This window comes from Pituophis catenifer, unplaced genomic scaffold, assembly GCF_029215685.1.
Source record: "Pituophis catenifer annectens isolate HBS135680 unplaced genomic scaffold, rPitCat1.0.hap2 SCAF_1, whole genome shotgun sequence".
Classification (NCBI taxonomy): domain Eukaryota; kingdom Metazoa; phylum Chordata; class Lepidosauria; order Squamata; family Colubridae; genus Pituophis; species Pituophis catenifer.
The window spans coordinates 102062116-102077791 of NW_027256881.1; the positions used below are offsets into that span (position 1 = coordinate 102062116).

Consider the following 15676-nt stretch of genomic DNA (forward strand, 5'->3'; position numbering starts at 1 on the left):
GCAAAGAGAAAAAATGTGGAGGAATACTGTATGTGCCTAATTGTCTTGAGAAGCTTTTGTGTTTGAAGCATTTGTAGAGTACTATCGTATTGCTTCTTCATTACCTTTCCGCAAAGTTAAATATATTTACGTCGTCGCCAGAAGCAGGGGACCATGATACCGAAAGCCACTTAGTCTTGCTAAAGATGCATTGAAGCCTGTTGTTCCCCTTCAAACCCTCACAGCCTCCAGAGTCCAAGGTAGAATCTCTACAGCAGGGGTGTCAAACTCAAGGCCCACGGGCCAGATCTGGCCCACGGGGTACTCATATATGAATCAGTAGCAGTGGTGGTATTCAGCCAGTTCTATCTGGTTCAGGCGAAGTAGAAGCGGCAATGGCGGGAGGCTCCACCCACCTGCCCTGATGTCATCACGTCCCGTTTTTGATGATCTGTGCATGCGCTCACATTTGCGAACCAGTAACGAAGGTAAGTAAATACCACCCCTGATCAGTAGCCAAGTGACCATAGGGCTGGTGCAACAATTGTAAGTGTGAAGAATAGTCATAAGTCACTTTTTTCAATGTCATTGTAACTTCAAACAATCACTAAATGGACTGTTGTAAACTGAGGACTACCTGTATCATAGATGTTTATAAAATACAGATAATCTAAAATTGTTTACTCTGGATGTTTTTCAGAACTAGTGATACCACTAATATCATTTTTGTGTGCCTGAAATCTAGAACAAGTTTATTTACCTCTAGTCAAAAAAATAAAATCTTCATATTAATATTCTCAAAATGAACTACACCAGAGTAAAATCCTTTTAGTTACCTACCACTTTTTCTATGATGCTGTAAAAACATATTTAGAACAGCATGTGTTTAAAAATGCAAACGCAGTTTTTGAAACATAAACAATAAAATATCTGCACTGTTTATCTCAATAAACATCTGTGCTGTTGTAAACAGAGCAGTAATATCAACACAAATTCCATGCTGTTGGAGGACTAAAATGATTGCCTCTATTATTCAGAGTTATTCAGGGCATTCCGAGTTATATTTCCTACTCCAGGGTTATAACTTTATAGATGGAAATGGGTCAAAACTAAACTGTTGTAGAGACAGTTATTACCATCTCCTTATTGTTTACCAGCCTTTGTACGTTTCTTAATGAACAATGCAATAAACACAGTGTTCACAGTGTTAAATCATGCTCCCCGTGGGATCTGTCTGTGTAACAAGATAAAATTATCACATTATAATAACTAAATATGCATCAGGCAAACGCATGCTTCAATTAATCATCAAAAGTTTGCAGTGCCATTTTAAGTCTTAATTAAGAAGAACGTTCAATGACTTCCCGCTCTACACCATCCCTAGCTGCTTTTCCATTTAAAATGAATGATTTACAGAAGAGTCTGCCACCAAAAAGTTAATGAAAGTCATTTTGGCCAACTTGTCCACAAACTTCATTTCCCCACTCCTCTCGACTTTACTCGGAAAGAATATCATCACCACTATGAAATAATTTTTTTAAAATTAAATTTATTTATTTATTTATTTATTTATCAAATTTTTATACCGCCCTACTCCCGGAGGACTCAGGGCGGTGAACAGCCAAGATAAAATACAATACTAGCAAATACAATACAATACTAGCAATAATTCTAGCAAATGCTATTTTGTTTAAAGAAATCTACATATACTGGGTTTCATCTTTTTCAAAAAAAAATAGTGTAGGGTCAGGGCTTTTTTATTATAATAACTTTTAAAATTATTTCAATATACCTATTGAAATTTTTGCAGAAGAGTTTGCAAAAGAAACTGCAAGATGAAAAGTATAGATGTATTTTATCATTAAGTAAGATTAACAATTGGTCTCACAAATCAAATTCAGTCTAATTTAATAAGATTCTAAATTAGATTCTAATTTAACATTATTCCTACGATGTTTCTGCATACTTGAAATATATGTAAATATCCAGTATTGTACAAGGAAAAAATAATTTTAGTCAATGAAGAATTCTCTTTCTCCCTCTACTCCCTGGGCACCCACAAAAGCCTCTTGAGTCAGAGGGTTATTTTCAGAAATGTATGAACCGTTGTTGAGCTATAACATTCTGGTGGTAATTTACTGAATGTTTCTAGTATGATGCTAATCAAATATTGTTCAGATCACCAGCAATGATTCCATTTTCTTCTGTTGGATTTGGATTGGAAGGCAATCTGGGGAAATGGTTTATGGTTCTACATCTACCTACCTACCTGCCTGCCTGCCTATCTATCTAAGTACCTACCATTGCTTTACTCTTTAGGAGTAACAATGTTATACAATTCTCTCTCCCTCTCCCCGCCTCCCCCCTCTCTTCCCTCTCTCTCTCTCTCTCTCTCTCTCTCACACACACACACACACACACACACACACACACAATTAAGAATTATAAAGCCAAAGAAATTAATGTTTGCTTTGAGACTCTGAAAGGATGCAAGAAGCAGCTTTTGTGAAGCGTGAGCCCAAAGACTTCACAGTAAAATCTGAATAATTCCAGTTTTTATTTATTTACACCTAATAAACAGATTCTTGCCAAACTAAAGCTATAACCTTCTAACCTAATAGACCTACCCTGGAACATTCTAGGGTGTGGCTACCCTAAAACATTTCTTCTCTCTCCCATCCAGTTCAGGATTGCACACTCTCCTATCTTGGGCTGTTCTCTGGAACATGTTGCTTCCTCCCTCAGAAACCATGGTGCAATTGCTGAGATTCCCCTCCCCCACTCCTTCTTCAGCTGTACATTCCAGAACAGCTTTGGAGTAGAGGAGGTTTTCTGTTTTTAATTCAAAAGCTTATTTTCCTGGAAATGTGGGGCTACTGCACAACCCGGCAGAAAGATATAACTTCTTTAAGAAGGCATTGATAAAAGTAGCACCTGCCTTTTCAGCTTCAGATCCCTCACATCTGACCTATCCTTGTAAAGATCCTTGATTTCATTCTGTCCATGCAGTGCTTCAAACAGTTCTTGTTCTTTAATATTTTTCAGATCTCTCCTTTTGAGGATCTCATCAACTCAATTCAACCACAACTTTCTTAATGCTATCTTTCCTCTTAACCCATTCATGATTTCTTCACAAACTGGTTTTACAATTTAGTCTTTATTCGTTTTCTCTATATGACCAAACCATTTTGTACTGGTCATTCGCTTTATAGTCAGTCCACATTAATTCAGCAACCTTTTCAAACTTTTTATTCTTGACTCTTATCTCTTCTTTTTTTATCACAGAAATTTCTTAATTATTCTTTCCTGAATTTAACATGCTTTTATATTTGTCTGGACATAACAAACTCTTAATTTATAACAAAATAGGCAGAATCCCAAAACAGAATACAAACCATACTGTCTACATTCTATTACTTCTCCATCTAGTTTACCATCTTTAGTAAATATTCTATCAAGTACATAAATTCCTGACAAAATATGCCTGCTATGGGTTTTGATATATTCATTTTACGTTCATGTTCCTCCATCACACAGTTCAGTTAGCACTAACTACAAATCATCTGTGTTTTCAACCTATAACATGGTTCTGTCTATACGTAAAAAGTACATGCATATTCATATCTCAAATCAAATTACTTTACATATTTATTCATAAATACAAGTCCTTGAGTTACGACCACAATTGAGCCCAACATTTATGTTGCTAAGTGAAACATTTGTTAAGTGAGTTTGCCCCATTTTACGAATCTTCTTGCCACAATATGTGTATATTAGACATTCAGAGAAACATCACACGTCCTACTCCCTGCTCACTGTTTAATGTTCTACTAAGCATTCCATTTATCCAGTGCATGCTTTACTTCCCTCATCCACTGTTTTTATCTACTTTAGGAACTCCATACTTGTGCAAAACATTCCATTATCCAAGCCTATTCTCTTTCTCAAATGCAGTCATACAGTATCAAACAACATCAATATACAATACTTTTTTTCTTTCAGTTATACATTTGTGAATGATCTGCTGAAGAGTGAAAAAGTGGTCTTCACAGCTTCCGCTCAGATAATTCCACACTGCATTCCCCAAGTTTTATTCATTGTCATGTCTCGTACTCTTTCAAACAGAATTCTGCCAAACATCTTCTCAGGCATACTTAAGACATTAATCCCCCTAATTTTTTGCATTCACTCTTGGTACCTTTCAGTTTGTATACAGGAACAATGATGGCATTCTCCCAATCGATAATGCCCCCTTAATAGATATATGAACCTGATGAGAGAGGACACATAAAATTTTACAGTACAGTAAAGAGTCATCAATATGCTCACTATACTAAGTACGGTTGAGTTGTTGAGGTAGTACTGAGTACCCTTGAAGAAGCTGAAATTAAATCCAAATAATTGAATAGTGCTGTTTACTGCATCGTTAAAACAGTTGCTAAGCTTGTTGGAAAAGTATAAAGATAACCATGCTTTGGTTACATGATGGCTAGACTATTACTATATGTTGTTTGCGACTAACCTTGAACAGCTTTGAATGGTGTAAAATGATGTTATTGCACTGCTAACCTGTATACTGTATTATTATCATATCATATTTTTAACCTGAATTGCCAGTTGCTACCTGGGCTCAGTTCAAGGTTGTGGTTTTATCCTTTAAAATCATAGAAAATTTAGAGCGAGACTCTTACTAAATGAATCCAAAGTAATATTAGTGGAAAAGCATTATATCAGTAACATTATGCAATTTGCTAGACGTTGCCTAAATATAAGCAAAACAGCTATCACATATAGCATATGCAACATTTAGCAAAACAAAGCTGTAATATACTGTACTTTGAAAATGTGCATGAAGGACCAAGTGGAGAGGAACAATATCGAAAGAGTGTTTTGGTCACTTTCCCAAAACCAGGAAAATTTATTATGTAATACTTCCTAATCTTTTTCTTTCTAAAAGAAGAAAGAAATAGAATAAGAGAAGCATGTATCTATATAGGCAAACCTTCAGTTTTCAAAATTCCATAAAAATGATAAAATTACAAAAATAAAGAATTACTAGACGTGGAAACTTCTAATAGATAATATTTCAAATACAGAAAATGTGACTGAATAGACAACATTTGAGGTGACAAAATGTATTTGAGCCTTGGGGTTTCTTCCACATCTTTTTTCCTGAAATTAGTGAAGGACAAAGTTCAGAATAGCATGTTTCACAATAGACTTCTATATCCAGCAACAACTTTTGCCTTTCTGTTTCTTCTAAAAAGCCAAAAATAGATAAGCTATATTCCTTAACAGTTTAGCAGAAGCTCCATTTACAAAAAAACTAAAAGCATGTTTTAAATAAATGTATACATATCTAAATAAACAATTTTACACACTAATATTTTCTAGAGAAAAAATAAATATTTTATAAAATAATAAAACTGTTATACAACTATAAAAAGCAAACCCGTTCATAGAAACCAATTTTTCATCAGACTAACTAAATTAATGTCCAATGCAAACTCTACCCTTAACTATATGTACATAATGTACAAAACAAGCAACACAACCTCACTACAAGTACATTTGGTCCATCTTTTGTCCCTACTTGGCACTCCAAAATGCCCATGGTAAAAAGTAGTAATATAAGTACTTTTTATATACGGTCTATATTAATTCCCACATCTCTCACTTGGCCCCAAGCCTCAGGAAATATTGCTTCAAAATTTCCAGAAATTAAACATCTCTCATATAAAGGTTTTCACAAGTAATCTAGATTGTGGATTTCATTTGATAAAAATGGGAGTTAGGAACATGCTATTTTAGCTATCATAATTTTATGTCATGTGTATGAAAATCAACATTTATTATTTATACCAGGCTAATTTTACATAGGACATTACAAAAATGTACTGGCCAGTGTAAAATTAGCCTGGTATAAATAATAAATGATGATTTTATTTTTTACAAAAACGTTAAAAAAACCCAGTGTTTTCTCAAAATTCTAATACCCCTCCATAGTCAACATTTAAGAGTTTTTCTGTACCATTCCGATATTAATGACTGTTTTCATGCATCCTCTACTATTCATAGTATTAAACTAGCCTTGACAAAGATATGGTTTTGTACATTACTGACCTTAAACAAAATAATACAAGGAAGGAAACCTGAAGATAAATGTTAACATGAAAAAAATGACACCAGGAGACTTGCAGGGAGATAAGCCACAAATAAGGGGATAAGGGGATATAATTTACAGATCCTTGCCCACATATCTTTGAATCTGGAATCTCCTACAGGTGATTCTCAACTTACAACAACAATTGGGACCAGAACTTTTGTTGCCAAAAAATGCACTAATAAACCATGACCACATCATATAACAATCCCTTCAGAATTGGTTGCCATTGTTAACTGAATCCCACCGTGGTTAGGCAAGGCAACTTCCTGCTGGATTCTCACGATCAAAGCCAGTGGGAAGCCAGCAGGTAGTTTCAAATCCCAGGCTGGCAGGCAGATAAGTGGCTGCTGCCAGATAGGAGGAAATTGGGGGGAGAGGGCAGGGATGCAGGCGAAGTTCAGGAAACATGTGTGGAGGTGCCCAAGAGGTCAATGCAAAGTAAGATGCTAGGGAAAGTATGCAGGTGGCAGACTTACCCCAATGACTTGCAATCTTCCCTGCTGGCTCCCCCATTGATTTTCTAGACAAACTGGCATGGTGATCAAGTGATTGCAGAGTGCTTGGCAACTGGTCATAAATGCAAATGGGTTGCCAAGCATCAAGATTCATGAGAAGTATTAATATCACTTTACCTTAGTAAGGCCATATTTGAAATACTTCATTGAGTTTTGGTCACCACATTATAAAAAGTATATTGAGACTTTGGGAAAAGTGCAGAAAAGTGCAACAAAGATGATTAGGGGCCTAGAGACTAAAACAGGGGTCTCCAATCCCCAGCTGTGGCCCACTATTGAGCCTTGAGTCTTTTGGAACCAGAAATGGCAAACGAGAACGCACAGGCAGATACTTATTTGCATGAGCAGCAGGTGAGTATGTGATTGCCCACTGCTTGTGCAAAACCCCCTTGCCCCCCGCCAGTCCGCAAAACTGGAAAAGTTGGAGAACTCTGGACTAAAATACATGAAGAATGGTTGCAGGAATTGGGTATGTCTAGTGTACTGAAAAGAAGCACCATGACATGATAGCAGTGTTCCAATATCTGAGGGGTCACAAAGAAGAGGGGGTCAGCCTATTTTCCAAAGCACCTGAAGGCAGGATAAGAAATAAGGGATGGAAACTAATCAAGGAAAGAAGCAACCTAGAACTAAGAAGAAATTTCATAACAGTGAGAATGGCTTGCCTTCAGAAGTTGTGGGTGCTTCATCACTGGACGCTTTTAAGAAGAGACTGGACAGCCACTTGTCTGAATTGGTATAGCTTGAGCAGGGGGTTGAACTAAAAGACCTCCAGTCCAAGGTCTCTTCCAACTCTATTATTCTGTATTCTGTAAGATCAAGATCATATGATCACAGGGGTATTGCAACAGCCCTAACTTCAGGGACTGGTCATAAGTTGTTGTTCAGCACTGTCATAATTTTGAACAGTAACTGAACTAATAGTTGTAAGTCAAGGTCTACCTGTACAACAAAACAAACCTGGGCTGCTCACATTCATATATACTTTGAACTAGTAATTTTAAATCCAGCCCTTCTAGACCAAGTATTCTCAAATTGTGATGTATTCCTCCCTTAGAGAAGGCAGACAGAGTCCAGGGGATATTCATTGCTGCAATAATCCATCTTTCCCCAAATTTCATTATACGGGTAGTCTTTGTTTAACAACTGCCTTGTTTAGCAACTATTCATACTTATGGTAATGCTGAAAAAGTACATTTATAACTTGTTCTCACACTTATGTCACAGCACACCCATTTTCATGTGATTAAGATTCAAGCACTTCACAACCAGTAGGCATTTAGGACTCTTGTAGTGTTTCATGATTATGTGATAGCCATTTGCATGTTTCACAGCTGGATTCCGACAAACAAAGTCAATGGAGAAGGTGGCAGTAAAATTGCAAGTTGCGGTTAGGTGATGTCTTACTTAACAACCATAGGTGATTTGTTTAACAACTTTTTGTTTGTTTAACAGCAGGACAAATGAGGTTGTAAGTCCAGCAGGGTCATGTCATGTTTTGCACAACAACATCACTTAGCAACAGAGTTGATGGTCCCTATTGTGATGTTTATGAGCAGGCTACCTGTATTGTTCTCGTTGTTCATTTTATTCATTCCGGATTTTTAGGAGTAGTATTTACATTAAGATTTCACCAAAGGGAGGTGTGAAGGCAAACACTTTAGGAACCATGTTCTAGTCAGAAGTCTGAATCTTAAGATCACACTGAATTTTATTATAACCTAAAACAGAGGTACCCAATCCCCGGGCCACAACCTGGTCCCGGGCTGCAGCCTGTTGGTAACTGGGTCATGCAAGCCGTGGGTGAGCACACAAGGCTGCATTTGCACAAGTGGTGCTCATGTGTATGAAACCATCCTCTCTCCCCACCGCAGCCACTGCCTCCACCAGTCCACAGAGCCGGAAAGGTTGGGGACTGCAGCTATATACAGTTCCTAAATTATTTCACAACATTTTAAAAATCTTTTTGTTAAATATAGATATTGTAATAGGTCTATTTGTGCCCTTAAATAAATCTGCAGCCTTAACCCGACATTGTTAATACAGCAGTGGAAAAATTCCAGCTCTCTTTAGAGCAAGCCAGCATGGTAGATCATGGCAGTTGTAATTGAAAAACATTGAAGGTCACATTGTCCACCCCTGTTCTAAAGAAAAGGATTCTTCTGACTTTGTAAGTACAGGCAGTCCTCGACTTACAACCGTTCTCTTAGTGACTGTTCAAAGTTACAATGGACTCTCCAGGGCTACATACGACACTGATTTAAAATTCTGACCGCTAGACACCTCTCCCCATGATCCCATGATCACACTTGGGGCGCTCAGTCTGTACTGAAATCTCTTGCCGTTAGGCATATGCAAAACTCACTGATTGAAGAATAGAACCATTCCAGAACATTCTGATTCTTCTCCCCACGATGTTCATCCGCACCATGCCTTTCTGAGGGCAGTTTAGTACTTTCCAAAAGCAAATTCTGTTAACTATGATTTTGCAATATTCTACTCAACTGACAGCCATTCGTTTTGTGATGTTCAAACTTACAATTGCACTGAAAAAAGTGACTTATGAACAGTTCTCATATTTAAGACCATTGCAGCATCCCCATAGACACATCATAAAAATTTAAACATTTGGCAAATAGCATGTATTTACAATGGTTGCAGAGTCCCGGAGTCCTGGGATTGTAATTTGAGACCTTCTTAGGGAGTTTGTGACAAGCAAATTAATGGGGGAAGCCAGATTTGCTTAAAAATCACATGATTCATTTGACAGCAGTGATTTGCTTAACAACCATGGCAAAAAGGTCATAAAATGGGCTGTGACTCATTTAACAACTGACCAATACAATTTTGGGTTCTGTTGTTGTCATAAGTCGAGGACTACCTGTACTCCTGAACTTTTTAGTTTATAACTTTAAAACATTTAAGAACATTATCTAAGAAAAGCAAAACATTACAAAATAAATTATTTACCTGCTGGTGGCTTTATAAAAGGTGGTGGAATTAATGGTACAATAATGGGTACATTGCCATGTTCCTTTGATCCTGCTGGTGAGTCTGAGATTCCATTTCCTGTGGTAAGCCCTGGATAGTTTGTGTTTATATTGTATGGTGACATAACACTGTCTTCAGGTAATTTTGTTTTTGGCAAAGAATTTTCTGCAAAGGAAAAATAATTAATTTTAAAATATATTACAGCTTTTGATCAGATATGGTATATTTATTGTTTGCCAATTTGATTAACAATTGAGGAGTTAATATACTCTTATTTAGCCAAAACCAACTATGTCAGGTTTCCAGGATGAACCCAATTTGTAGTTTAATATATCAGTAATCTTTCCAAAACTGCACATAGTAATAAAATGCTGAAATACAATCGGAAGCATAACTCAGATCGTACACTGACTATAATCAGAGTTTAAAAACTCATAGCATCTAAACACAATCATAAACTTCATTAATCTTGCCCAATTCTACACTTTCAGAGTGAAGTCCCAAAGCTAAATGGGACAAGAGCAACATTTTATAATAATATTCTGTAGATATTATTCTTCATTTAAATACTGCATTAAAATGTAGGTGCTCTATTTACAACAATTTAAGATATATGTGGATACATTCAGTATCCACATATTATCAAGACATGTGACTTCATTTATGTGCTTCATAATAACTGCAAAATATGTCTTACCAGTATGAAATATGCCTATTTTAACATAATAGTAAATGTTTATCAAGACAGCTGACAAGCATCAATAAGGAAAAACAATTATTCAGCCTTTGTGTTCACATAGAACAGTCAACCAAATACTAAGAAACTTGTTTTCATGACTTAGCAAGTATGCTAGTGCATTTTTCAAGCCTCTTAACTTGATTCCCCCAGTCAGCAGTGATTAAATACTGTAAAGCAGGAATCAGCATTTCCCAGCTTGGGTAATGTGTGGTCTTCAGTTCCCAAAATTCTTAGCAATGGCCATGCTGGGTAGGGAATTCTGGGAATCCATATATCATAAGGTGATCAGGATGAAAAACGTTGCTGTTGATAAAATATCTGATTTTGTCACTCTATTAAAATTAAACATCTTGAAAGTGACATGTATTTGATTCTCTAATATTAGAGAGAACATAGCCTAATATTTAGAGAAGGAAGAAATTTCTATAAGAAGTCCAGGACAGTCATATTTTGCTAAAATGGAGAATTTATTTGACAGTAGAGGAATGTAAAAAGGAAGAAATTCAAAAAAACTCAGAATGATTGGAGTTTATTCAAAACTACAATAGCTCAGATAAAATGCCTACTGTAGGGCAGTAAAATTGCAACCTAGTGCAAGAGATCACACGCATGTATAATTAGTTGTGTCAAGAAAGCTATTAGAGAAGACTTGCCCTAGTGGGGAGAACCAAAGCCACCCAAATTTATAAAAACAAATCCTTGGAAAAGATTCTGAGCAGCATACAGTTCAGCATTAAGATCAGTAATTTACAAATACATCAGAAGCAAAAAAAGGACCCAGATTGTGGGGGCAGTAAGCTGACTTTGTATAAAATATACAAAAGTATGAAGGCTATTACTTAATGCATTGTAAGCCGCCCTGAGTCTCCGGAGAAGGGCGGCATATAAATCAAAAAAAAAAAAAGCTGGGTGCACAGATGACTGAGATAAAGATATATAAAGCAGAATTTAAGCGAGATGAACAGAAAATGTTCACTGAGGAAGACACAGAATTATCGGATACCTGACCTGATGTTTTCACAAAGTTGAGTCAGATGAACTGTGGGAAATAGGGACAAGATGAGTTTTATACCTTAATGACATGTGAATGACAAGATAAGCTTTAGATCTTAATGGCAATGTGAAAAGGAACAAGTCAGCAGATGTAGATGTTATACATCTGAGTATCATATTCGATGCATACATTTCTGATCTACCATATTACATTGGTAGACCAGCAATGTAATATTTTGGTTACATTCCGTAATACAACCAAAATATTACATTGCTGGCCTATAATAAATAAATAAATGAACATATTATACTTCTAGTATAATAAGGCTATCAGAACTAGAGTATAACAATTATGGATGACAGCATAAAAAATTCTAAGCACTATTTATTAGATTTTTGTAGACCCGATTTGGAATCTCAATAAATTTCTATTACCAATTTTTAAAAAGTGTTCCTGATAATTGTAAGACTAGCTAGTGTGTGTTCTGAATATAGTGCTGAAAAAAGCATGCACAAACCAACATCCATTCATGTACTTGAAAACCCAAATCTGCCCCAAACAGATAAAAGATTATCCCATTCCATATGAAGGAAAACTCAGAAAATATTACACATACACACTTGTGTACGCACACACACTCCATTCAAACTCCACATAAAAATTTCTGGAAGGAAGCTTTAATTGTCACTTACAATACTATATCTCCACTATTAACAGAAACACACAATGAACAATCTTTTCTCTATTTCCCCATCCATACATAATCTCATTGCTAATTATAATATTTTTCAAGTGTTAAAATAGGACTCTACAGAAATCCAGCACAGACTCTTCTCAGAACTGGTATTTTTAGCAATTGAACTGGAAGATACATTAAAAGTGCTCTATGGTCAATCATAGAATTTGCTCATAGTAGCTGCCAAAGCAGTTGGTAATAATCTTAAGGACTGAGTTGCCTACCAGTATGAACAACTATATTTTAAGAAGAGGTAAGTGGCTAGTGGCAAAATAATTGTTCTATCTAGGATCTTAGGTTGCAACTTAGAACACAGCAATACCAGTTAAGAAATAAAGCAAAGAACAGTTATATATTCAGTTTTCATTGAAGGGTAAATGTGGTTTATCATACATACTGATCTGAGGTTAGGATTTAATTTAATTGTTAATAATTCAGGAGTGTGTTAATGCAAACTAAAGCATCAGTCCTGATTAAAACAGCCACATCTTTTACAAGTCTCATGCAGCTGCTTTAAAGGTCCTCAGCTGTATCTCCATGTATGTTGAGAAAATATGATTGAAAACATTGGCGATGTGATCTATGGGCTGGAACATTCTCTCCTATAAAGATAGATTTAGGATGTTTTGGAAGATCATGGTAGGGTTTATAATAATATTATGCATGATAATTTTATCACAGTAATGCAGAATCCTATTTGATGTTGCACTGCTATCAATACAGGAACCAAAAATGGAAAGCATCAAAAGCAAAAGTAATTTTGCTCAATCCTCCTTTCAAATTTTTTGAATTAAATTCTCCCATAGCCTCAATTCTCCAGGAGATAATTATCTATTATTTGTTTCACACTTAAAATATACTGTATATATAATTAATAACCAATCAATACAATATTTTACACTAAAATATAAGGGCAAGTAAGCAATAAGTTGACAATTAAATATGAAACAATAACGTACAGTATATGAATTTAGCACATTATTCAATTCAAAGAGAAACAATGTATTCAAGGAAAAATACATTGAATTTAAATGAGGGAAAGATAAAGCAGGAATTCAGAAAGTAACAAAGATTTCAAGAAGTTGTTCATTCTATATTTCAGCGATATCTTGCCACAACAAAGGCAGACAGAATTTTGGAGATTTCCTGCCACAAAAAAAAGAGAAAGAATTTGACAAGAAGGAGGCAGCTTTTTCACAGAAATTGCTTCATTTGCTAATGGGAAATAGATATGTTGCTTTGGATATTGGTGCCAAAAACTGTCTGTTCCATTGTATTCTGGATCAGGGAAAATGTTGGACCAGATGACTTGGTTGGGTTAATGGCATTGTTTCTGGCTTGAAAAAAGGAATTGCCAATAACTAAGTGGCCCTTGACAAGATTTTCCAAACTCCTTATTAACAAAAGAGGAAAAGCTGATAAGTCACTTTAAAGTGTAAGACTATTGCTCTGACTAAGGAAAGTACCACCAGGCACAGGAAACTAGGAACACTGACCTATGGATTTATCCTTTCCACATCTGTCACTGTTTCATTGAGACCCCTCAACAATGTAAATGAGAAAATATGAGTAAGTTATATTTAAGTCCTTTTAATATTATTTATATTTCAATTGCTGAATACTAAATTGGTGTCATGGACACTAAAGTCATGGAACAGGACCCATGAGGTCATGAAATGGGGATCTCTCACCCCATTTCTTTTCAAACTGCCATTTTCCCCCAAACTAGATATGCCAGTAAGACACCTAATGCATACGGATATCAGATTTGCTATAGAAGGAAACTGTTGCCTAATCACTGCTTCTTAGCTTACCCATAGCATTACAGTTGCACAAACATTGAACCAGTTTGGGAACACAATTTAAAGGACAGGAACAAATCAACTAATACAATGGTGGCATGCTGTTATGGCATCACAGATTGTGATCTATATTAACTCTTCCAAAGGATTTATTGGAGACTGAAGTATTTTCTTCCCCTTCCCTGATTCTATTATATAGCCACAATTAAAAAAAAAAAAAATCTGCAGCCAATTACAATGAAACTGCATCAATAAATAATCTATAAATCAAGATCAAGGAAGACTTTCCAGGCTAGATTTTTGGTAATGATGGTGATGATGCCAATGATAATTAAAGCAGGAATATAATTGAAATTATACATGTGCAGACAGTAAAAAACTCCCTCTTGCTGTAGTTCAAATAAAAAATAAAAATGGCAGTAATATAAGCTTTCTTCTCTACCTATCATGAGCCTGATCTTCTTCCTCCATTAGTGGCTATTGTTTTAAAGGGGGAAAACTAGACTTATTAATATTAGATATGTAATATATACAGAAGTTTGCAGATTAAAGACCCAGGGTCACATACAACCCACAAAAGCCTTGAATTGCAGCCCCCAAAGATCTCCAGAAATAGTTACCACTGACACTTCATTTTTAATGGGTCAGAAAGAGGAAATTAATTACATGACTAGACAATATTCTAAAATTATTTAAGGCATTAGGCTAGAAACTAGGACACTGAGTTCTAACCCCACCTTAAGCACAAAACCAGTTGGAAGACCTTGAGCCAGTCACTTTCCCTCAACTCTAGGGAGGAGGCAATGGCAAACCACTTCTCAAAATCTTGCCAAGAAACCTGCAGAGATTTGTCCAGATACAACTCTGGACAACTCTCCAATAATTCAGACATGATTAAATGGAAGAAAACAAAACAAAACAAAAAATTACTTTTTATCTTGTTCTATCCATTATTGGGATATGCATTTCTCTCACACTAAAAATTATTTAATAATTAAATGCAACTCTGAACTCTGAATTCTGTTATTGGGAATGAATCACTCCATCTCTTCCAGAAGTAAACTTTTGCATTTCAAATAAAAAAATAAACACAAAGAATTAAGAAGAACAAAACAGTTTTCTTCTTAAAACTTTTCCAGATAACCACCCTCAAAATTCCAGATATCCAAACTAACATTCAAAGGAAATTCAATTCAATTCTACTTCTACAATTTAAGATGTTAGGACAATGTGGGATTAAAAAGAGATGCACTAATAGTGCTCAGCCAAAACTAAACAAATTATATTGTGGCTTAGTGCAATGCTTGAATCCAATTAATATCCTATGTATGTCAATTTCAAGTATTATTTCTTCTTCTTTTCCCTGTCCTCCTTGACCCATCACACTATTAGCAAGATGGACTGTTTCGGGTCAAACTGGTTTATTCTGGCCTTACTTGAGGTGTTACTAGAAACTTTTCCATTCTTCCAAAAGGCTTTCACATTGAGTATTGAGCAAGAATTAGGTCATTTCACGGTTGGAACTTTGTTAGAATGATTAAAACTGATTAAAATGATTAAAACACCATAATGCTATTCATAGTCTGAATTCAGAACAAACCATGTTAAACTTGAAAAGGAGAACATTAGTAAACAATTTAATTATACTTTCTCCACTAACACGTTTCATATCCATACACATTAGATTATCATATGGCATTAGGGCATGGGTTGTTTTAAATATAATTGACTGAACATGTGATAGTATCCTAGTA

The 15676-nt window shown here is 35.6% G+C and overlaps 1 protein-coding gene across 1 annotated transcript in view; it reads right to left on the bottom strand.

The window, feature by feature from the left end:
* SOBP (sine oculis binding protein homolog) overlaps positions 1 to 15676 on the bottom strand; it is a 138530-nt gene that overhangs the window by 99860 nt on the left and 22994 nt on the right. The window contains exon 3 of the mRNA XM_070953601.1: positions 9631 to 9816. Within this exon, the coding sequence (XP_070809702.1) occupies positions 9631 to 9816 (186 nt within the window). The remainder of the gene's footprint in view (positions 1 to 9630; positions 9817 to 15676) is intronic.